The sequence below is a fragment of the Anopheles arabiensis genome, chromosome 3 (assembly GCF_016920715.1).
Source record: "Anopheles arabiensis isolate DONGOLA chromosome 3, AaraD3, whole genome shotgun sequence".
Taxonomy (NCBI): Eukaryota; Metazoa; Arthropoda; class Insecta; order Diptera; family Culicidae; genus Anopheles; species Anopheles arabiensis.
The window spans coordinates 56,055,213-56,079,105 of record NC_053518.1 but is presented as its reverse complement, the minus strand read 5'-3'; the positions used below and the strand labels follow the sequence as shown (position 1 = coordinate 56,079,105).

General features: G+C 36.6%; 4 protein-coding genes across 12 annotated transcripts; 2 read left to right on the top strand and 2 right to left on the bottom strand.

The window, feature by feature from the left end:
* The first annotated feature begins 3,037 nt into the window (after positions 1-3,037).
* LOC120901558 (endophilin-B1) lies at positions 3,038-8,179 on the top strand. 4 transcript variants are annotated; one of them, XM_040309590.1, is made up of 7 exons: positions 3,040-3,334; positions 3,409-3,842; positions 3,922-3,985; positions 4,199-4,234; positions 4,398-4,588; positions 6,189-6,360; positions 6,437-8,179. In XM_040309590.1, the coding sequence occupies exons 1-7, from the start codon at positions 3,257-3,259 to the stop codon at positions 6,548-6,550; spliced, it is 1,089 nt and encodes a 362-aa protein (XP_040165524.1). In that variant the 5' UTR covers positions 3,040-3,256; the 3' UTR covers positions 6,551-8,179. The 4 variants fall into 4 exon arrangements, with proteins under 4 accessions (XP_040165525.1, XP_040165527.1, XP_040165524.1 ...); XM_040309591.1 differs by lacking the exon at positions 6,437-8,179 and having other exon boundaries at positions 3,038-3,334; positions 5,080-6,306; XM_040309592.1 differs by lacking the exon at positions 4,199-4,234 and having other exon boundaries at positions 3,041-3,334.
* Positions 8,180-8,407: 228 nt separating this feature from the next.
* Positions 8,408-9,463, bottom strand: LOC120901559 (40S ribosomal protein S18). Its single transcript, XM_040309595.1, has 2 exons — positions 9,330-9,463; positions 8,408-9,092 (listed from the first exon to the last, which is right to left on the bottom strand). Exons 1-2 carry the CDS (start codon positions 9,330-9,332, stop codon positions 8,637-8,639), a joined length of 459 nt encoding a protein of 152 aa, XP_040165529.1. The 5' UTR covers positions 9,333-9,463; the 3' UTR covers positions 8,408-8,636.
* Positions 9,464-11,149: 1,686 nt separating this feature from the next.
* On the top strand, positions 11,150-15,832 carry LOC120902498 (arginyl-tRNA--protein transferase 1). Of its 4 annotated transcripts, XM_040311288.1 has the most exons (7): positions 11,150-11,773; positions 11,848-12,497; positions 12,664-12,807; positions 12,898-13,047; positions 15,022-15,182; positions 15,257-15,566; positions 15,630-15,832. In XM_040311288.1, exons 1-7 carry the CDS (start codon positions 11,686-11,688, stop codon positions 15,720-15,722), a joined length of 1,596 nt encoding a protein of 531 aa, XP_040167222.1. In that variant the 5' UTR covers positions 11,150-11,685; the 3' UTR covers positions 15,723-15,832. The 4 variants fall into 4 exon arrangements, with proteins under 4 accessions (XP_040167222.1, XP_040167225.1, XP_040167223.1 ...); XM_040311289.1 differs by lacking the exon at positions 12,664-12,807 and having other exon boundaries at positions 11,151-11,773; XM_040311290.1 differs by lacking the exon at positions 12,898-13,047 and having other exon boundaries at positions 11,151-11,773.
* A 74-nt stretch (positions 15,833-15,906) lies between these two features.
* On the bottom strand, positions 15,907-20,703 carry LOC120902499 (putative inorganic phosphate cotransporter). Of its 3 annotated transcripts, XM_040311293.1 has the most exons (6): positions 20,493-20,703; positions 19,997-20,065; positions 17,664-17,747; positions 16,525-17,586; positions 16,225-16,466; positions 15,907-16,152 (listed from the first exon to the last, which is right to left on the bottom strand). In XM_040311293.1, exons 3-6 carry the CDS (start codon positions 17,689-17,691, stop codon positions 15,982-15,984), a joined length of 1,503 nt encoding a protein of 500 aa, XP_040167227.1. In that variant the 5' UTR covers positions 17,692-17,747; positions 19,997-20,065; positions 20,493-20,703; the 3' UTR covers positions 15,907-15,981. The 3 variants fall into 3 exon arrangements, with proteins under 3 accessions (XP_040167227.1, XP_040167226.1, XP_040167228.1); XM_040311292.1 differs by lacking the exon at positions 19,997-20,065; XM_040311294.1 differs by lacking the exon at positions 19,997-20,065 and having other exon boundaries at positions 20,592-20,670.
* Between the last annotated feature and the right edge of the window lie 3,190 nt (positions 20,704-23,893).

The window sequence follows — 23,893 nt, the reverse complement described above, 5'->3', positions numbered from 1 at the left end:
CGATTTTATCGGACGGCCTGTCAAATTTTTGTATGGGATATGACCGATAACGCCGGACGACGAAATCGCACGTCCGACGTTATCGGTCATATCCCATCTAAATCTCGTTCTATAAAATCGCATCGGATGAGCGTTGCCACCGCCCTAAACCACACGGCCACAGAAGCGGCCACTTCAATGTTGTTAAAGTAAGTTTTTTGCTCAATATGTATTTGCTCAACATGTATCACCCCAAAATGTGATGAATTATGCAAAGGAAGCGATTAAACGTGCGGGCTTAATTTCGTTTGTTGTAAAACATATTTGTGTGTGTTTGTTTACTTGCAAATGGACTCATCCATTTCGCGGGTGAGTGCACAGTTTATAGATTAATAATATTGCCGAAGTTATGCAGTGATGTAAGTGAATGAGTTAAAGTAATCGACGTGTTAAAATCCTGTTAAGCATATTGACCCTAGCCTGTCCTTGATCCATCTTTTCCTCGTCAACATTTTTGGAAAAGGTGGGCCGAGGGCGGACAAGGTCAATACATATGATCGGAACTGACAGCTCCGATTGTTCTAAAATTTGGTGGGTTAACGACTGAATCGACCTTCACTAACCCACTTGGGTTTGAAGTGGCTTTACAGTGGGTTAAGGCCGATTTGGTTATTTGGGTAGAATATAGAAAAAAGCTCAACAGCTTCACTGGTTTGCTCAATAGATGACGTATTATCACCGACAAACCGACGTGACACTGGCGTTACAAAAGTGTCCCACACGAAAGTACTGTCATTTACCAGTGAGGCGAACACTCCTGTCAAAGTAAGCTCTGTTCACTGCTGCTTCGATGTAAACAACCTTTCTAAATACAAATGGCGAAGGAAGTGTGAGGCAAGATTTTGTGAGAATAATTGGACAAAACACACAGGAAAATCATTTTATAAGTTTTCAAATCAATGCAAAAGATGTGAGAAGTACATAAAACAATACGCATTGGAATCTGCAAAGAAAAACAAAAAGGGGGTTTAGCAGTTTCTTCTCTGTGCCAGTGTAGTAAGCGAATCATTATAGAGATGGCGCTAGTGTTTAACGTATTTTCATTTGAAATAAGGAGACAACTTTTGAAACTCATTTTGTTCGAAGTGTCACGTCGGTTTGTCGGTGGTATTATTGTAGAGAATAATAGTAATAATAATAATAATAATAATAATAATAGTAATAATAATAAGAACAATAGTAATAACAACAATAATAAAAATAAGAATTTAGAACTTAAATTTAAAACAAAAGAATTATTAGCACTAAAGCGTAGCATAGAAATGGTCGCGAGAGGGAAAGATAAAGAGAGAAATAGCGATAGAACGAGAAGCCTATCGACAATTGAGAGACTCGCAGCTTGCCGAAAAGCGAACGTTAGAGATTGCACGGTGAGAAGAGATCAACAGAGAAGCGCGATTTCAAGAGAGGAGCGACTCGGTGAGATCGCTTGTGAGAGCGGCAGGATGGAAACGAAACGCGAAAAGACGATCAGTTTTTGGACAGACGTAGTGAAGGAATGTCACAATAAATAATATTCCAGAAAATTGCAAATAAAGTATGTTGCAAATAAAGTAGTAAATGTTTAGAAGCAACGATGACAAGGGCTGCGGTTACGACAATTATAACTCATGATTATATTGCTGTCCTTTTCTTGCACCGTGTTTCGACAAGCTTCATCTAATCATGACCTATAAAGCCTTCTAACTTTCTGAGCAAAATCTATATGAATGGTCGTGTGGTCAGATACGTGGGTATCAACACCAACGACCATTACTCAAATCTCACTTGCTTCAGTGCTGGTGGTTTCCATTGTAGTTTCGTATTTATAAATGTTGTGTCCGCACAAATGAAACAAGAGACGGTGTGTACGGCACAAACAGAATATATATTTTATCACTACTCTTTGGTATTATTGTATTACACGGGTATAAAATAACATAAACGCAACACACGCAATGCGGGGAGAGGACGACTGGTCCTTCTCGCGCCGCGATCCTCACTGAGGACGTCACAGGATGACAGCCTTGCTGTCAACAGTGAGCCCTCAGGATGAGGCAGCGGTCTGTCCACAACAATAAACAATCGTATCACCGTTCTGGAGCGAGGAAAGCGCTCCACTGGTTGGGTACCCCACTAACAAATGGCGCTACCTTTTTTTGCTATTTTTAGAAGTCGTTCACCGTCTGCTAAACGAAGTTTTTTCTATAATCCGTTTAGGTAGGGAGCTTGGATCGTTTAGAACACGTTTAGTGGTCGTTTAGTGGAATTGTGGCACTTGGGAATACGCCATCTATTGAGCAAACCAGTGAACCTATGGAGCTTTCATTTTCCAGTCGTTTAAGCTTAATCTGTGGCGTTTGGGGTTTCATCTCTTAAACACCTACAAAGTACGACATCGGAACGATATATCTCTCTTTGCTTTTGTTAACTGAACCGAACGCACGTGTATTTACTTTGCTCCGCATATCACATATTCCTTCACTCTGCTTTTACCATTAAATTGCCCGAGCATAATAACTGACTTCAACAACATTGTAGTGGCTGCTTCTGTGGCCCACCAAACTGATGGTTTTTTAGCTTTGTTTGATGGAACTGGATTTTTAGTACAAGAAATTGGTGGCGTTTTCGGTATCTTGGTTATATGGGATAGCTTTCACGAATTTATGCATCGCTAAAACTGTGATACAATTATTTAAATACTAAAATTCAATGCAACTCTATCAGCAAAGAAGCATGTGAAAATTGAACGACGGTCGATGATGCCAATACCCGTGTATCTAAACACTCAACCATAATTACTTACTTGTCCTTAAAAATTTAGACCCTAAATCCTCGAAGCAATCCTGGCATGGAAATAAAAAAAAGTCATTCAAACACGCTACCGCAGAAACGCGCGTCGTGGGTTTTCGGCCTTATAGAGCGTTTCCACGGGTGTGCTAAAAAATCGTTTTATGTGCCGTTGGACCATCACTACCACTTGGCTACCTTTCTTCTATATATGTTGTAAAAATCAATAACAAATGTCACAACTTTTCATTGCAGAACAACAAAGGAAAATCGAACTATTCTTTCGTACCATTCGCTGTATCTGTTGTGAAAACAAGTAGTTATATTCATATTTTATGTTTATATCGGCGTTAGTTCGAACAGATTACCTAAAGGAATATTTCTATACACACTTGTGGTACTCTAGTTAAAATCCCGTACACAGTAACGTGTGAATACCGATCTTAATATGAATATCAAAATGCCGGACTTTGATGTGAAGAAGTTTGTAAAAGGGGCTGGCTCTACACTATCGCGTGTGGTGCAGGTGAGAAAATCAATAATCACTGACCTTAACAAAAACGAATACAAATTCTGACCGTTCCTTTTTATCCGCTATAGCTTACAGAAGAGAAGCTAGGGACATCGGAAAAAACAGAGATGGATGCCCGTTTCGAGCATTTGAGTGAACGTTCCGACTCGGCTAAATTGTGGACGGAAAAAATCATGCGTGACACGGAGGCAGCACTTATACCGAATCCGGCAAATCGAGTGGAGGACTTTATATTTGAGAAAATCGAAAAACAAAAGCCTAAACGTTTGAGTAATCTGGAATACCTTGGATTGGACATGATAGAAGGGGGTGGAGAATTCGGACAGGACGGACCGTACGGCAGTGCTTTGATCAAAGTGGGGCAGGCTGAGCAAAAGCTCGGTTCTTGTGAACGTGATTTCATCGGTTCTGCTGGCATGTGTTTTATTCAGCCACTGAAAAAATTCTTGGAAGGAGAAATGAAAACTATCACTAAAGAGAAAGGTGTGCTCGAGAGTAAACGGTAAGAAAGATGTACGGTAATCACATACAAAGAATAGATTTTAACAAAATGGATCGGTGTGGAATTTGTCTGTTTACAGTTTGGATTTGGATGCATGCAAAAATCGGGTCCGTAAAGCGCGCAGTATGATTGGCCAGCAAGCGGTAAGAAATTTGTTAAATCAACCAATATTTTCAAATGATATGATATGCGGGAATCTGAAGATACAATCCAGTACGATGAAAAATTGCTTTATAATACCAGTTTTCTGATATCGTACCATGCGATGGACAGTCAAAAGAAGAATAATTCGTACAGGCTAATTATTTTAAGTCGTTAACTACCTTCCCACTTTTTTTGATTGCTAACACATTCAGAAGGATGGAATATCGCCAGAGGTGACATTAGAACAGGTAACAGGACTTGTAGAGTGTCCAGTGTCAAGAACAAGTAGTTAGAATGAAATGATGTAGCGCTTCCATTGATTATTTTTCCGTTCAACTATAATTTATTTAATGATTGAGTACATTATAAATATTGAATATCAATATGACATTTATTTTTTTATGTTTTTAGGCCGAAAGAGATTTACGAGTGGCACAATCTGAATTTGACCGACAAGCTGAAATAACGAAATTGCTGCTAGAAGGAATCAGCACGACGCAAGCCACCCATTTGCGCTACCTGCACTCCTTAGTGGAAGCTCAAGTCCGTTACTACGGCCAATGCAATAAAATTATGTCGGACTTACAACGAGAGCTAGTTAGGTAAGTGAATGGGGTACCGATAAAATATGCTTTAGCGACAACCATGATAACATGTATGATGTTGTTTTTTGTGTTTTTGCCTACATTGCGATCTTTCGTGCGGCAAGCTTTATAAACGCATTGATGTTCACCCAAAGAACTTGCTTCAAATACCATGTTTTCTGCGTTTATGACCATCCCCTCTTGATCGATAGATTGTACAATATGGTTAGAAAAATGTTTGATAAGTTATATTGAGTAACTATTCGTGTAAACACCAAGAATTGATTCGATTTATTTTTTATGTAAAAAGAGGCGTATGCATTCAAAAAAATTGCACATATGCGTACATTATTGCCACCTACTACCATTTATTGTTTTTTCCGATTATCCTTCTATTATCTATCTCTTTCTCTTCTTATCTTGTTCCCTCTGTCTACTTTGCACGATTATCGGATCACACGTAACACCTAAAATACTCAAAACTTTTACTACCTGTCCAACTGGCCTAGCATGCGTCCTCCAACGCCTCGATTAAGAGTAAACAGTGAAGATGTAGATCTTACCTGTGGCCCGCCCTATTTAAGCAAATTTCAATCACAAGACAGCTCACAACACTACCAACAGACCATAACATTACATCCCGCAATCCCGATGACATCCGGGCAGCCTCCTCTTAGTATATCTCCTGCAGCATTTCCTATCGTGGAAGACAGTATTATAGCGGCTCTTGTAGCCAACAGTGATCCAAGTGACATTTCCGTGCTATAGATTTCCGAATGTCATTTAAATTAATTCGTAATACTCTCCAAGAATTATACAAATCAGTACTTTAGTAATTGCTCTAAACTACACGGCGATCTATGCTTTGCTCTCTCTGCCATTTTCTCTCTGGTAGGTTGTACAAAATTTATCAGACAAAATTGTTATCATTGGGATGATTCCGAATTACTCTTTTTGGGTCAATTCCTATATCATCGTTTCTTTCTTCAGTTACATTCTATCAGTTATGATAAACTTTTCTTTTATAGTAGGTGATTAAATTAGAGGATTGTATAAAATCGATTATAATAATCCGTATGCATCGGCGATTCAAGTGTTAAACTTTCTCATTAGCTAGGCATGAAGTTATGTTTTAAATTTATGTATGTGAAATGAACGAATAACCAAATGAGGGATTTACATGGAAATAGCTAAAAACATCACTATGCCATACACGTAGAATATAAGATTTAACATCACGAAAAACAATTATATCCGTGCTATGTGTTTTTTCGGTTGCTCTCGTTTACTGTTTGGTATTATAATTCTTCTTTTCATATGTGGTTTAGAAGTTCTTTTGTGAATAGGCCATTTAATATTTAAAAGGGGTTACGTTAGTTTTATACACGGTTTGGTGATCCTTGCAAAGTCTCTACAACAAAATTAATTTAAAAAAATCGATCACATTACATTATATTTGGATTATCTGTTTGTGGATGTTTGTGTAGCTGTCTTTTGTCCTTATCCTCTACCTCTCTGTTTTTCTCTTATGGTGAATACATGCTTTGGTGGGACAATTTTTGTTTACGGATTAACTGATGTACATAACCATATAAACGACTAATTCACATAAAATTAGTCTCGGTGGCCCGCAACCGTATGTACCGGTGTCTGGATACGAAGATGAGGATGCTCTTTCGGAACGAGTTAATAACATCGAATTGGGCGCTAATTCGGGGTACCGGCGGGCTCGCGTTCTATGCTCATATGACGCCAAGGATGGTACTGAACTGAACCTATCTTCGAACGAGGCAAGAGCTGTGGCAGTGCAGTAGCGTTGGTCAGAATAGCAGTACATTGTTAATATTTCTTAATTTTTCATTTTAGGTTATATTTGTTTGCGAATGCAATCCACCACACAGCGATTACATGAATGGAAAGCAAGGATTACTTAAAGGGCTTGTACCAAAGGCATTCCTCGAGATGCTGGATGACGATTGAGCAAGTTGCTGCCATGTTCCTTTGGGAAGCCGAAAGATTGTTGTTGAAATTGCCACTTTATTAAGCGTTTAGATTTATTTAGCAAGAATGAATAGAGAGAAAGAGAGAGAGAGAGAGAGAGAGAGAGAGAGAGAGAGAGAGAGAGAGAGAGAGAGAGAGAGGGAGGGAGACAGAGAAGAGAGATGGAGATAAAAGCTTCACAATGTAATTTGTGAAAATAGAGCTCATTTACGATTACTTTGCAACGAGAATCGACATGATAGGCTACGCGTCGGTGAAGATATATGAATAAGAGTGAATATGAATTCTATAATTGCAAGTTTCTAACAGGGTTTCCAAAACACTTTCCAATGTGGACAGCATATTTCATTAAATACGAGATGTTTGCAAACGTCCGTCTCACATTGTAACTCCGTCACAATACGTTATTGTTTCACATTCTCATTGTAGTGCACTGCTATGGATATGTGCTGGAAAGATAAAATCATGCATGTGGAATACAATTTTTTTGGTGGATTTGCAATGTGTGATAATTTGTTAAAAACATCTCTTAAGCAATAATTTATGCTGCGCAAAGATTGGGCAAGAAACCCTGAAATGTAGCTTGGTTTGAGGTTGTTCCCCACTTGTTTGAGGTTTGTGCCGTTGAATAGGAAGTGTTCATGTTATGTGGTTTGCTTTTAAATCTATTTCTGCTTGTAGTGAAAAATACTTCCAATTTCTTCAAACACTATTGCACGTATCGATTCAAAAATTAAAAAGAAAACTGTGCATTATGAGTGGTTTTCCAAACCGTGTTCAGCTTTTGAAGTTCAAACGTCTCGTGTCGTTTACGCCTTATTACCTTATCTTACATACATTTACTAATCAATTGATAGCGTGTGTTTGAACTCGTGCATATGGTCAATTATTAGACAGAGTTTTACTACACAAAAGAAGCAAAATATTACTATTAAAATACTAAAGTCCGACTAAGATTATCAGCCTGTAATGTAACCTATGTTTTAGTCGAGTATCTTGCAAGAAGAGAGTTAGCCTAATCCAAACATTCCTTTAAATCCCTCCAATGCTTCCAGTGGATCTCAGCCATTTCAACAATTTTGACCGCGTGTTTAGGCCGATCTCGGTCCAATTAATCTCAATTGTGGCTGATAGTGGTTTAGGGGAGGTGTGTAATGCAAACAAATCTTAAACGAACCAAAAAGATGTGCAGTGCTAATAATAATACTCCATTAAACATCCTAACTGTTTCTTCCCTCTATAAACGTAATCCATCGTACGTGTGGACGCTTCATAAAACCAATTTACTATATAATCTAATGCAAATAAAAAATGTTGCTACTTGAGATGGAATATAGTGCTAAGAGGTAAACAAAGAGCGTTAAATTGATCGCAACTATTCAAACGAAACTAAAGCTGTTGCTGAAATGAAACACGTTTTGCGAAGTTCAAAAAGCGCTTTACATAAATACAACGTGAATATATTAATGAAGTCAATTTCATCAGAATGAGATTGACGATATTATTGTTGAAGTATTAGGTAAATACTCGTTTTTGTGGCAAGACTGCCCATAAATTACACCAAGTTACTAAATGAACAATAAAACAGTCCACAACTACACACACAAACGAACTTTCATTTAATATTCTATTTCGTTGATGATTGTATCCTTTCACTCGAGAGACTTTTCATCCCAAATCAGGCGATATGCGAATGTCGAGATGGCTATAATCATTTGTTCGTCCCGATTGGAGCGCCAATTTTTCGGATATTTTGAAATCCGTTCGCATATACGCTTCTTGAACGAACAATGAGCACCACTAACAATAATGAAAACACTGCGACACGCTCCAGAATACCTTTTCGATAAGAACCATTTATTGGAAAGCAAAATGCATCTCACATCACTGTAATACGCGACGAATCGACACACCGACACTCAAATGATTCTTAATTCTTATCGCACACATCACAACGTCGCCTTCAACACATTCCGACACTCTCCACAGTTGTTTAATTTACCGGCCTTATACAACGAACACGGCGAATGAGCGGAAGATTACCGATCGTTCACTTAGTTGCTGCTTACTTCTTCTTGGATACACCGACGGTACGACCGCGGCGACCGGTAGTTTTCGTGTGCTGGCCACGGACACGCAGACCCCAGTAGTGGCGCATACCGCGATGAGCGTGAATTCGCTTCAGCCGCTCCAGATCTTCACGAAGCTTGGAGTCGATGTTCGACGAGGTCAGTTGCATGTACTTTCCATCGACGATGTCCTTCTGTCTGTTGAGGAACCAGTCCGGGATTTTGTAGTGACGCGGGTTCGAGATGATCGTGATAATCTTCTCTACCTCCTCATCCGAACACTCGCCGGCACGTTTGAAAGGGTCGACATCGGCCTTCTTCAGGACGACGTGGGCATAGCGGCGACCGACACCCTTGATCGCAGTCAGCGCAATCGGTACGGTACGCTTTCCGTCGATGTTGGTGCTCAGCACACGGAGAATGTGCTGGAACTTCTCTGGAATCACGAGCGACTGAAAAGATACAACAAAATTACCATGAGTTTCGACATAGACAGCAACAATTTACAAAAGATCATCTTTCCCCACACATCGTTGCAATCATGTCAACAAGCGTTGCCACATCGGTAACAACCGTTCGGAGAGACAAATTTAGTTGACGTAGAACTCAAACCAACAAAATATGTATGTTTCAACATAGTTCACAATCTTTTGAAACACTTCAAACCATTTAAAATCGGAGACAATTACCATTTTCAATCGAATTTGTCCAGCGATGCAGAATGTGCCTGCTTACAAATGGCTGATACACCGGAAAAGAGAGGGAACGAGCGAACAAGAGTATGAAGGACCATCGCTACTTCCGGCGAAAAGACGTTACTTTGACAGGTCTGCGTTTGCTTAATTTGATATGTGCGTTTTATTAATCATTTGCAATCAGACCGATGTTAATCGCATGGATGACAATTGTTTATTTATCGGTACAGGTGTTCCCCAAGATATGAGAAGAGTCGGAATCTGTGAAATCGTGTTAATTATTTAATTCTCTTCTATTCCATTTATTCATTAAGTTTTTTTATGATTTTATGAGAATTATATGATAAAACTAACGATATATTTGAAATTTTAAATCGTTTGAATTTGACTCAACAATACAGGGTTTTTCAATTGAGTTTAGACTAGCAGCATACTTTTTTTGAATAGTCGCAATAGACAGCCGTACCGGCGAATTCGTTCGTCAAGAAACATTCGACGCTCATGAGTGGACAGGGTTGTACCACTAGGTTGGGCAGTACAAAACCCAGACGGTTTTATAATTTTTGATCTAGAGGCCTATGAAATGAGCGAAAATGAGCGTCGCGGCGAACGTTCCCGGGAACGAACGAGTTCACCGGTACGGCTGAGATTCTTGACTAGCATCCTCTATTTTTGATTACGAGCAATGGATTATTCACTAGGAGCAATTGATTTCAGCAGATCCCTGCATGACAGCCTAAGAGCGACGCGTTTATAACATCCGGTGTGACAGATCGACTTGAATAATAATCTGTGGATAATATTTAATTTCATCCGCCCATTTGTTAAAATTACTTGTTTTACTACAATATATCATCCACAAAGTCAGATATATTTTATCTGATAGGTTTTCGGTGCTATTGTTTTGATTTTATTAATGCACAATACAACACAAAAGCACTTAACGGCTGAATTAAAATATGCAGTAGTGGACCCACAGGCATAACCTAACCAAAAGCTACATTGGGCAAGTTTTTCAGAGTGACCATATGTAGTTCTATCGATTTTCGATCGAATATCGGTTTACAATTGAGCGCACTATAACTCAATTTTTCTAACCAAAAATCAAATGTTTTTCTAAGTATTCACCGTTCAACGTAAATTTAGAATTTAATAAATTTTGTGAGTGAATAAAAAGTTGTTTTTACCGAAAATTACCGAATTTGCTTTAGATTTCCTACCAACAAACCTCTAAAAACAATCTGGTCACTCCGCGCCAGCAATCGGCCTGCTGAAATCAATTGCTCCTAGTGAATAATCCATTGCTCGTAATCAAAAATAGAGGATGCTAGTCAAGAATCTATTGCGACTATTCAAAAAAAGTATGCTGCTAGTCTAAACTCAATTGGAAAACCCTGTAAGCACAATACAAAGAGAAGAAGAAGAGAAACGTCATTCTCCATACAAAATGTATGGAATACCCGGGTATGCTGGTTGCCAACTTACGTGGTCAAAAAGGTCAAAATAAAATACTTACAGCTGGTTGAAAATTAGAATTTATGCACAACGACTTACGCAGAAATTCGAGGTACGCGGTGGTTTGCAGCGGTCTCGATTAGCCGTGTATCTCAGGGACCTCCTGTTCTAAATTTAGTCTTAAAATCAAATGAATGGAAAAATGAATGTAGTTTTGATAATTATGAAATAAAATTCCTTGGTCCTTGGGATTTTTTTCCGTAATTTATCACTACCGTGGCCTTGCACCTATGCACATTGTCATGTGCGAGGTATTGAATGTGTTCAGCGGGCTGTCAAAAAGTGCTATATGATCCATTCCTTTCTATTCAACATCTTTCTTCCCTTTCTGCAGCGATCTTTCTGCTGTAAAAATAAATTCACGTTGTTGTTGTTAATCCTGATATTCGATGCGTACATTTGGAGATTAAAGAACAATGTATTAACTTAGACTTGCAATCGGTAGTGACAAACTCTTTATCGCTGTAGTGAAATCCTGTTTGTTTGCGATTTGGTAGCATACCTAGTTACGAAGCGGCGTCATTGAAATGAGATTTTCTGAAGCTTTTACAAGCTATTCATAGGTTGCAAGAAAATAGAAATCCTTGCGTGTATGGCAGTAAACTCATCATTACCAAAAGATAGCAAATTATAGCGAATGGCTATAGGTTTGGTCAAATGAAAAGGAAGCAATGCGTTCCTGTTACATGGAAATCGGACAGCTGTGCTCACTGAGCCAGCAGTAAATTTTTGTCATCTTCGCCTTCGTTCTTGTGTTGTTGGAAAAGAACAGATGTTTTCTTTATACACAAATAATATATGAACTAGAAGGAATAGGAGGAAAATAGCAACAAAAATGTCGTATTCCGTAGTAGAATACTATGGCGAAAATTCAAAGTATCAGTGTGGATATTGTAAGCAGTCGAGTTCGTGCTCATCTTACGGTAAAACAGTCATGTTCTCTTACATGGAACAGCACACGAAGTTCACTGGCATTTACTATGTATCTATTCCGTAGGGATGTGGGCTCATAAGCTTAGTTGTCAAGACTACCAGGAACTTATTGACCGGGGTTGGCGCCGGTCTGGATGTTACTGTTACAAACCCATGATGGACGTAACATGCTGTCCCTCGTACACAATAAAATGTGATGCGATTAATTTTCGGTTGAACAAGTCTCATAAAAAAATCATAAAACGAATGAACAAGTTTTTGCGAGACGGATTAAAGGAAACGTCCGAGCAGGATGCCCAATCGAACATCGACGAAATAGCTACCCATGATGGGAGTGCATGTGATCAAGAGCATACAGAAGTCCCTAGCATGCAACCGCGCGTACTGGATCCGGATCTGTTGAATACGCTTACACACGTTAACAGCGAAAAGCGATCTGCTGATGACAAAACGAGCGCATTACCTATCCCTACCTTAAGTGGGGTGGTAAATACATCAACGCATACGAGCGATTCAAGCATAAGCAATCAGCCAAAGAAAGCAAAACTAAGGCGCATTGAACGCAAGCGTGAAAAATTGCAGAAAAAAGGACTATCTGGCGCAGACATTGAACAGCTGATGCAATCCAATAACCGAAAAAGTGCCGAAAAATCTTTAGAGGAGTTTCTTTCTGAATCCCCGCAGGATAATGACAGTCCAGCGCATCGCTTAAAGGTAGGCACAAATTAGTAGATAAAGTGCAACGTCATCGTTGTGCTACTCTTATTTCATTTGCTGATGATCTTAATAGTGCTCATTGATTTGTTGTATGAAATAGCTGTTGGTAGTTCTAACTTCTTAACTTTTATTTGTTTTTAATATTTGTTTTAATTATTTTCAGGTAAAACAAGTAAATGCAAATGATGGTGCTACCGCCGCAACATTTAAACTTTATAGTTTATACCAACAAAGCATCCACAATGATCCAGCATCCAAATTGAGCATGGATCGCTTTAAGCGGTTTCTTGTTAAGTCTCCCCTGAAGGTAATTTGTGGTAGTATGATGTGTTTTAATTTAGAATATTTGTTTTGTTTTCTTCTTTTCTTTGAAAAACAATCGCCTAATGTTGCATAGATCGTGACGCTTCTTACTTCGGGAGCAAAATTCCAAGAGAGCTTGCATGTTTCTTTTAATCTGTATAAAAAGTATCAGACGGCCATTCACAATGACCCACCCGGTGCGATTGAAGACTATCTGGACTTTTTGGTGAAATCGCCATTAAAGGTACTATTTGGTTTATTTGCACTCTTTTGTTTGTAATTCAATGCTCTATGTTTGATGGTTTCCATCATTACATCATTGTTTCTAAATTTTCGAATGCGATTTTAAATTATTCTAGATTGTATGTGAATCTGGTTTTATAATGCTGTTTTATAATGTTGGTTTTCAATAATGAACACCATGTGGATCGTAATCGAACAATATATTGAGAGTTATTTTGCCAAATAGGATCACACCCACAAGTTAGATTTTAGGTGCCGCAAACAATCCATATGGCTTAAATATGACTAGACTAGGAGCATATTGCGTTCATTAGTGACAGTTTATGCCTTTGACCACTATTACGTCACTTTGAAATAACAAAAAAAGCACATACTGCACATCCATGTCTGTTTCCGACGTGTGTCAGTTTGTAGAAAAATAGTTTTCCTAATATGCTCTATTTCTAACTTTTTCATGGTTGACATATATGGCTTTAAGGACTTTTTAACTTTTAACTTTAACTTTTTCTAACTTTTTAAGAACAAAGCTTTAAGGATCAAGCTTCAATAAAAGATAGCTGTAGAAATTAGACATATACAGTTAGTAATTTCTTATCAAAACGAGATTTTAACCATCGAATAACATTAGATACCATGTGAACTGGGGTTATCCCTGATCTCGTTGTCGTAATAATTCGTCATAGTTCATAGTTTCAAATTTTCATAAAGTTTCAGTGCGTTGTTATATTTAGAAAAGAACGTAAAGGATTTCCTCGATTTACGCGGATATTTTAGCAACACGAATACCTCGGAAACGTATAAATTGCGTAGCTAAGGGACAGACGGAAGTTTTCGGAACTGCTTTTAAATTCTATTTTTACTGGGGTATTCTTTTGCAAACATTCAATGGGTATATATTGTTTTTCTTTCTAATGTCTCTAATGTCTCTGTATATTCATCGAGTCTTGTAACTCTTCTCATTGATCGTTGTTGTAAAATGTAAATATGGGTTATACTTTGTGTCGAGATGCTTAAACGTAGTCAATCACGTTCACGCTAAATCCATTTGTTTTTTTGTTAATGGATTCCATGTTAAATATAAAACATTAACAATACCAGTTATTTAACATTCCTTCTGTCTATGTTGTCATAAATATTAAGTGAAAGTATTCTTTAACGGCTAATATTTGTTAGAGTCGTGCAATTTGATCTTCGATTAGTGATATTACTTTCTTTTTTGCGTTTTCAATTAGTATGCATATTCAAATGCGTAGTCAATTAGTTTCACCTGGTAACAGTTTCGTGAATGGTTATACTTACTTAGCTATCAGATGCAAAAACCGCGTTATTGGTCTTTTGTAAGAGTGTCAAAAATCGCTTACGATTTTGCTCATTGGATAGTCTAGCCAAGCCTATATTTTGGTTATAGTCCTAATCTCACAGGAAAAGGGTAACATTCCATTTCATTGACTATTTTACTACATGTACGTTGCATTATATATGATCATAGCATTATATATGAGACCAGTGGTCAGCAAACTTTGTCCGAAAAAGACCCAAAATCTGTAAATTAAACTCGTTGGGTGCCACGCAAGAGCCAAAAAGCCACGTGATAGTAAAAAGATTAACGACCCGTACGTTGCAGATCAATGTCATAGACCCTTCCTACTGACGTTTGGTTTAATCTAGAAAGGTGCCTTTGATAAGATTGTGTGAGTTAAATTCAAAACAAAACGGTTCGATTTGAACTGAACAGATGCTTTCAGGGTAAGACTACGTAAAAAAAACATCTCTTAAAAATACAATTTTAAACACTGATTGTTAAAATAAACCACTGTGGCAGCAATTTACCTTAATATAAGCTGTTTTAGTAGTATTTATCTTGTTAAATCAGCACCAGTAAAAGCAGTACCTTTGTATACTGAAAACAGCAACATTATTTAAAACACGATGTAAAATTATATACCTCCCCCCCCCCCCCTTCTCTAATTCGTAGCCTTTCCAAGGATTCGGGACTTTTCATCAACAGTATTGGCTGGACGATCGTTTGATAGCTGTTGGAGTGATTGATGTGCTACCCAATTGCGTAAGCTCGGTGTATTTCTTCTACGATCCTGAATATAAATTTCTATCGCTTGGTACTTATGGATCATTGCGGTAAGTTTTGGTAACATACTATCAAAGTGTCATATGCAAACTAACTTGTAACACTACCTTCCCCGGTTTTCCAGTGAACTAGCGTATACACGCTCGCTCTATAAAGAATATCCTAGCATTTCAAACTATTACATGGGGTTCTATATTCACTCTTGTCCTAAGATGCGTTACAAAAGCAATCTGCAGCCTTCGTATTTACTTTGTCCGGAAGCATACACGTGGCATTTGCTTGATAGAACAGTTGTAGCGAAGCTAGATGCCAGCAAGTATAGCCGGCTTAACGATGATCCTACAGCGCAAGATACAAACAAAGCTACCGAGCAGGACGTAAACGATGTGCTCCTAATTTTTGGTAGATCCTGCATGACTTATACTCAGTATCTGGTAATTTACGTGCTTTAATTATGTGTTTCAGTTGAGTATTTCATTTAATGTTTATCATTACAGACGGTCGTGGGCAAGGAATTGCCTATATTGTTTGAATATGCTCGCCTGGTGGGAAAAAGTTGCGCAAAGAAAATGATGCTTTATAGGGTATAGAAATGTGCATGACACCGATGAATGATGAAAACTGCATTGCTTGCATAAGCTGTTCCTTAAAGTGTGGTGAATTTCAAATAAAACCTAAATGGAATGTTTACTGAATTGAGCATTTTTTATTGCTAAATGTTGTTGCAATTGTGATGACATGAAACGAATTATGAACACAATTCTTATGATTTTTGGTAGGCAACGTAGTTGAATATCATATATTATTACATAATATTACACAAAAAAGGGGTAATTAACAAAGTTTTGTCTATAACTTTACACTTAGGACTTCAGGCTCTGCAGATACTGCAGCTGGTTGCTGTTTAATTTCGTTCCATTTCTGAACTTTTCCAGAGCCAAATGCAATAAAAAAGATACCGGAAACGATGTAAAACCCAGCAGTAAGCAGAAACACATACTTCCATTCATCCATTGTATTCTAAAAATACAGATATAGATTATAAATATGATCTACTAAACGAACAACAAGGTATGTAAATGCAGGTATTACCTTTTCCGATGTGAAGAAAGCTACTGTCATGGGTGCTAGGAAACCTGCCGTCGTTGCAAGAAAGTTCATCATGCCATACAAAGTGGCAGCAAAGTTCGGTGCCAAATCCTGTGCATTCACTAAATTAGTAATCGTTGAAGCACCGTTAAAACCGAGACAAGCTATAATGCATGACACGGTGACGATTGGATTCTGTGCGATAAAAGGAAGTGCGATCAGGAATGCTCCTGGCAGGAAATGTGCTGTAAAAGACAAGTCATGATTAAGTGTATCCAATGTAAACAGTTTAAGATGACTTACAAAACACGATGAATGATTTTCGTAGAGCAGTGACAGTCATTGTTTCATTCCGTCGCAAACCATCACCTATGATTCCGAAGAAAAATCCCGAAAACATGCGTGCCAAATAGGGTAAGCTTGAGAGGAATCCAGCGTTGGTTAGGTTAAAGCCAAGTACTTCGTTAATAAACTTGGGTGCCTGTGTAACGAAAAAGTTAAGCCCCCAAAAACTACTGTAATGCGATAGAACAAGTGCTGCGAATGGTAAAGATGTGACAACTTTTCCCAGCGGTGGCTTTGCCTTAGCTTTCGATACTGTACTACCAAACGATGCTTCTATTAGATCTCGTTCCTCCTTTGTGATTGTTTTATGATCGCTTGGCGAGTCAGCAATCAGCCAAAACCAAATAACTCCAACCAAGGCAGACAACAGAGCAGGAACGTAAAATGCGTAAACCCAACCGAAGTGTTCTGTTAGCAGGCCAGCAAACGGCCATGTAATGACAGTACCAAAGGTGCTTCCTCCTGCAATACAAGCCACAGCTTTGCTTTTCTCATTCGGTGGAATCCAGCGCGAGATAACGTTGTGCAGCGTGGGATACACAAATCCGCTGAGGAAACCAATCATAAAGCGTCCAGCTATGACACACCACACATCGATGGCGGCAAGTAGAGGAAACAATGCGGTAACAATCGCACAGAGAAGGAACGAATATCCAATCAAGCGCTGAGGACCATATCGCTCTGCAAGTGGTCCAGCAGGAAGAGAAGTCAACAGGTAGCCATAGAAGTAGGCTCCAAGGATGTGGCTTTGTATGTTTTGTTTCCAATCGTAACGAGGACCGTAGTCGGGCACGGCTAGAGTAGGTACGATATGATTATCATCTTTGGTAAATGTTTCATTGGAGTGTTCCTGATTTGAGGAGATCGCGACTGTACTGTTCGTTATTATGAAACTGTTGTTTGATACGGTTGGTTGTATCATTGCCAGAAGATTTATCGACATATGCACACGTAGCATGAACGATGCCGTACATGCAACAAATATCATTACTGTTACTATCATTCGTTTCGGGAACGATCCTTCATCAAACGGGATTAAAGAGTAAAAGAGAATTTATTAGTCAAATGCAATATAATGCTGTATTTATGGTACATACCCTTGAAAACATTGGTAGTAACTATCATGTTCGCCTCGGTTGAATGTGATTAAAGGTGTAAAATAAAAACTTTACAATACATTCCTGCAAAGGGGAAGCGCAATGTTAATATAGCATTCGTGATGATGTTTATACAGGTGATCAACAGATGTAAAGATGTGTTCCTCATTGTAATCAGTTTTCTTCTTCTGCTTCGTCTTCGTCTTAATTATTATTATTATAATTATTATTATTATCGGAATTTTGTCACTTCTCAGCTGGGGAATTCAACCTATATCGTGCTATTCAAATGCCAAACAGGGATTAGGCACTTTGGATCTCATTCACCAGTTTTCTTTATTCTTTATGAGTTTGCATAGTATGTTAGTTGAGGTGATTCGGAATCTACTTACAGTGTTATTATTATTATTATTATTATTATTATTATTATTATTATTATTATTATTATTATTATTATTATGATTATGATTGTGAATATGATTATGATTATTTTTATTATTATTATTATTATTATGATTATTATTATTATTATTATTATTATTATTATTATGATTATTATTATTATTATTATTATTATTATTATTATTATTATTATTATTATTATTATTATTATTATTATTATTATTATTAATATTATTATTAATATTATTATTATTATTATTATTATTAATATTATTATTATTAATATTATTATTATTATTATTATTATTATAAAAATAATAATAATAACTATTATTGTTACATTGATTGTTAATATTATTGATATTTATATTACTATTAATTTTATTATATTCATTATTTTTTTATTTTTATTTATATCACTATTACTTTCATTATATTCATTATTTATTTTATGTTCATTTATTTATTATTATTATTATTATTATTACTATTATTATCTTGTTAGTAAATTTGCTTATTTTGGGACAAAAGAACTCTTGACAAGCCAATGTCCAATTCACATTTAAATTTATACAATTCGCTATAAACAAATGCTCGCGATGCATTCACGGTGATGTTATTTGAAATATATTATTATTGCATTATTGGGGCGGTCCCGTGGTACAGTCTTCAACTCGACCGACTAAATAAAATGATCCGCCATGAGTTCAAGCCCAGAATGGACCGTCCCCCCGTAGCAAGGATTGACTATCCGGCTACGTGGTAATGAATTAAGTCTCGAAAGCCTGTATAGGCCGGCATGTCCGCGTAGGACGTAACGCCAAATAAAAGAAGTATTATTGCATGTGTTGTAAAAAGTTGGATAATTGAATATCCTTTCATTTGGCATCTTTTATTTGTTTAAATTAACATTTTTACGGGTTTGGCCGTATTTTTGGTCCCTGATACATAACATATTTAAAAAAAGAGATACATAATCACAACAGAAAACACAAAATTGTATAACTAAATGCAGTGATTACAGAGCGTTAAAACGCCGAGAGAAAAAAATACGTTTCAGTAACTTCTGATTTTATGCATCAAATGAAAGGTACTTGATGCTTTTCAATGATTGTTTGTACAGTTCTTATCAGTATTTTATAAGCTCGTATAATATATAATTGTAGTTAACAAAAAATTTAATAATCGTAAGAATGATTCTGAAACTTTTAAAAACTGATAATTTAGCGTATTGTGGAATGCAGCGCGTTTAAAAAAAAGGTTGATAAATATGGATGCAGCGCCTGGTTTGTATCAACAACGGTACAGTAACTTTTATTGTAGTATATATTCAAATGTCTCACTGTAGTCAAGGTGAAAGGATTGTAGGAGATAGACAATTTTGTGATTCACAGTCTGCCGGTGCTGAAATTAATGTACCTGGTATGATAACAATGTACGATACATATATAATTAGTAATTAGCACCTTCCAAGATTCACGAACCAACAATTTGATGGCAAAATTTATGAACGTTTTGTTGAATCATTATACATCACACCTTAAACCAACAAGTAGTTTCATATGTTGAAATGCCCATCAGTAACTCATTCCAAATATGACAGAATTGGGAAATATGCGTACTTAAATATGGTACTTATGTAAAAGGAGAAACGGTCATTGAAACGGCAGGGCGCTTTTATATCATGTTATCGGTAGGACTGTATCGTACATTTGTTTTATTTTACAATGTTTTTCTCTCTGATATTCTTCTAAAATATCACATTTATTTATTATCTCTGATATTTTTTTTTAATTATCTCATTTTACTCAATCATCTTTAACAGCACTATCCAATGAAACAATGTAGGTTCAATGGACGTATGTAGCCGGTTAAACTAACATAACATGCATATATGGTCACTAAAAAAACTGGATCTTGCAAAGACTTACGCAACCTCATCCTTGAAGATCGTGGGACGATGGAGGTCAATCTTGTTTAATGATTTGTTTTTACTTTTTCTAGAAGAACAAATGTAGAAGCAGATTTTATAAAAAAAAAAATACACTGTACTAAAATGTTGTTTCCAGTCTGAGATTGTATTCAATGGCATGCTGTTAATGACCAGTGAATACGTCGACATTTAATTCCAGTTCCGGTGCAGAATTTTTAAAGGGTAAGGCCTTTCGCTTCACTAGCCCGTGGCAGTTAGCTTGACCTCCATTCATTTTGGTTACGTTGTCAACAACCGCTGATATCTCTAAGTGAATGTCTATAATATAACTTAACCGTTTGCAAATTTCAGTTAAAGGCTTCGTATATTGTTCATGTTTAGGCGAAGATAGCAGAGAAGAACACAAATAACTGTTCGGGAACATCTCACAAGACTAAACATAATACATTAAAAACGTTAAAAACAAACAATACAACATGGTTTTATGAGCTTACACGAAGTGATTCCTAATTCACTTATCCAACAGTCCGGGTGTATTCACACACTACATTAAGCGACACTACCATAGAAGCATTGTGTTCACTATTTCCCACCGTTTTGCAGTGATCGAAGATCCACAATATGTACTTGAAATCAACTGTGAATGGTGTGTAAAAGCGATTCACCCTGGTTATTACTGAAACGTACGACGCACGGAACCGTTTGTTGGCGCGTTCGGTAGAGCAATTGATCGGGCACGCATCGCAATCCGCAACATGATCATTTTCCAATGATTTGCTACTCTCTCGTTCGACTGTTGATACGCGCTTCTCTCTTCTCTCTGGTGTTATGCGCATGGTACACTGAGCAGCGTTATTAAAAGTTAACTTAAAAGTTAAAATTATTTTAAAATTTTAACTCGTTGCTAAGGAATGCTAGAAGCGATAATATTATTGTGTATGTCAAATATTTTAGACAGATTAGTTTAGTTTTTACCTTCGCTCGGAAGCAAAATTTGGCTTTTATAATATCTCTCCGGTTGAAAATCTCTTTATCAAAGATTTAGTCTGCAGTTGAGCCTATTCACTGGTGTGACCGCTTAGGGATTTTACTATTATTAATATGCCACTTTTAGTTAATATCTTTTTTGCAATTCTATATTTTTACATAAAACTATAGGCACAAATCGGATCCAGATAAATTTTGATGCTGTTTTTGTAAGTAAACTTTGTGATATTTTATAACGTAAAGTTCAACGTATTGCTAAATATAAAAAATGGCATCTTTCTTGATTGAACATTTTCCCACTGTTCGCACTGAGTATATACGGCAAAAAGAGAGAAGAGAGTATTACTAGTCGATTGAGAGAATATCAATTGGAATTGGATTGGAAAAAGCTCATGTTGTGAATTCAGCGTTCTGCCGAATGCGCTAACAAACGGTTTCGTGCGTCGTAAGTTTCAATAATAACCAGGGTGAATCGTTTTTACAGGCTATTCAGTTGAAGTTCTAGTGAATATTGTAGATCTTCCATCACTGCATTATCGTGGGTATTAGTGAATACAAGCTTTTACGCCAGTATCTCTAGATATAGTGTTCGAATGTATCCGAACTGTTGGTTTGCGAATCACTTTGTGTATTGCTCAAGTTGCCTTGGCTCAAGTATATAAATTATATTTTTATATACCGAAAATTGTTTTGTTTTTCAACATTACTCGATGTTTGGTTTTTCTCTTGTACATGTGATGTTGCAGCTACAACGTATGAAATTTAACAAAAATTTAACAGAACAAGAAGGCAAATACCCCACCATTATCTAATGTGGTTGAGATCTAGACTCAGTAGAGACCATATCACCATTACGATCGGCAACTATAAAGTAAAAAAAAAAAATTCAAAGCTCATGGCATTATGCTTTGGGATACATAAATATGCATAGGAATAGTTTTTTCTTTCTATTGAATTATGATCCGAGATTTTTGAGAGTGGAGGGCAATGTAAAGTGTAACTTATAGTATTCTGAATTTAAAATATACAATAATCAAGCCATCAATTAAGTGGGTATTAATTGTCACGGGTGTTTAACCGTCGGTGGACTGAGTCGATTTGGCCCCCGTAGACGATAGATTGCTTGGACCGGTCTGGTACGACTCGTACGACTTAACGACATTGCCGTCTTGGGTTCAAGCCTCGAATGGACCATGCACCCATATGTGTAGGACTTTTGACTATCCTGCTATGTGTAATCAGTAGTTCACTGAAAGCCAAGTTTACTAGTGATGTTCAGAGACAGGTCTTGGTCGGATGTATTGGATCAATAAACTCAACGATAACATTTCTTTGATTCATAATATAAATAAATTAAAATTTTAATATTTCTTTGTATTGATCTATGAACTAATAGAGCTATTTTTCATTTCCATTCGTAGAATATTTGAGCCTATAAACCTCATTATATTCATATTCATATTCATTTTTATTGGTCTACCTTCTAGTTACACAAATACTTAAATAATACTGATTAGCTATGTTTAGTTTTAAAATTATATTCGAGGACCTCAGGTTATCAGGAGGCAGATACGCACCGGTAGTTATTGCGGATGAAATATGTTTTGACTGATTACGAAGTGAAATGCTACGCTCCTGAAAGTTATGCAATTTCTGAAATTTCACTATTTAGAAGAGGTGCTTGAATTTTGTCTTAAAAAAATCTCACTTCTACGTTGTTCTTAGGAACTCCACTTGAAAAGTATCGTTTTTTTAATTAATTTTTAATTTAGCTGATTTATCCATTATAATTTACATACCACGTATTGTTGCGAAAGCGGTAACGGTGTGTAAAATGGCCAATAGATGGCGCGGCTTCTTGAAGCTTCGACGCCGGCTTACGTTCGAAAAAGCTTGGTAAAGGTAATCTTTCTCCCGGTCTTGGCATTCTTATTTGTGTTTCAAAATGTAAAAGGATGGGAAAAGGCGGGCCCTTCCGACACCAAGAGTTTTCATAAAGCATAGATTGTTTTTTAGCTTTTATTACCAATAAATTGGATTTCACCCGTAATACTAAAAGAGCAATTTTTCGACCAGCTGTAACATGTAGCTGTAACCTTATGTAACATAATATAACGCTATAAGAAACACTCCCTCAATAAATTAAATATCGTACTTAAACCCCTACATCCTCTTCGTGCAGCTTATTATAGTGAACGAAATCGGAAGTTAATTTGTCATTTACATATAGTTTACTTTACTCTGGAACATTAACATACTATCTAGAATTGAAACAAACTAAAATTCTATTTATTATTACATAATTACATGCCGTGAGTGGTATCGCATTGAATGCTAAAAATCACAACCTCATCAACGTTTACAATATTCATGAAAAAAAGTTGTCTTTGTAGCGGTCGAAGAGAACATCGATAGTAGAGTGGGTGGTGGGAGGAAAAAAATCAGGGTTTGATTACATTACTGGTGTGCAACAATAGGAAACATTTGATTTCAGTTAAAAAATCGTTGTTGAGGTTTTTGTGTTGCTTTTGTTTCATCGGATCAGTTTTTGACTGTTAGTCACTAAACTGAAAAGCCTCTCATGGCAATTTTTAATTATGTTTTGAAAATCGTTTGAATTTCAAAAACAATCATTAAATCATTAAACAGACTTATTTTTATTTCTTTTTATTTAAAAAATATGTTGATATTATCCTAATAAAACTCATAAAATCTAAAAAAAAAGTTATAAAAACACTTTTAAAAATCGTAAAAAAAAAATTCTGTAAAACTTTCCCAAAATATGTTTTTTGAAATATATATTTAAATGGACAATTTTAAATTCATTAGTTAGTACAAAATACCTATTTTTCGACGTGTGTTTATTTTTTATGGTACCACTCTAAATTTTTTGTTTTAATAAGTCATG

Excerpts from the sequence above, each read along its gene's own strand:
- LOC120901558 (XM_040309590.1), top strand. The coding sequence starts at position 3,257 with ATGAATATCAAAATGCCGGACTTTGATGTGAAGAAGTTTGTAAAAGGG. Across the intron at positions 3,843-3,921 it reads GGTGTGCTCGAGAGTAAACG|TTTGGATTTGGATGCATGCA; the intron begins GTAAGAAAGATG and ends GTCTGTTTACAG. Across the intron at positions 4,235-4,397 it reads CAGAGGTGACATTAGAACAG|GCCGAAAGAGATTTACGAGT; the intron begins GTAACAGGACTT and ends TTATGTTTTTAG.
- LOC120902498 (XM_040311288.1), top strand. The coding sequence starts at position 11,686 with ATGTCGTATTCCGTAGTAGAATACTATGGCGAAAATTCAAAGTATCAG. Across the intron at positions 11,774-11,847 it reads GAGTTCGTGCTCATCTTACG|GGATGTGGGCTCATAAGCTT; the intron begins GTAAAACAGTCA and ends TCTATTCCGTAG. Across the intron at positions 13,048-15,021 it reads TGGTGAAATCGCCATTAAAG|CCTTTCCAAGGATTCGGGAC; the intron begins GTACTATTTGGT and ends TCTAATTCGTAG.
- LOC120902499 (XM_040311293.1), bottom strand. The coding sequence starts at position 17,691 with ATGATAGTTACTACCAATGTTTTCAAGG. Across the intron at positions 16,467-16,524 it reads AAAATCATTCATCGTGTTTT|CACATTTCCTGCCAGGAGCA; the intron begins GTAAGTCATCTT and ends TGTCTTTTACAG. Across the intron at positions 16,153-16,224 it reads CTTTCTTCACATCGGAAAAG|AATACAATGGATGAATGGAA; the intron begins GTAATACCTGCA and ends CTGTATTTTTAG.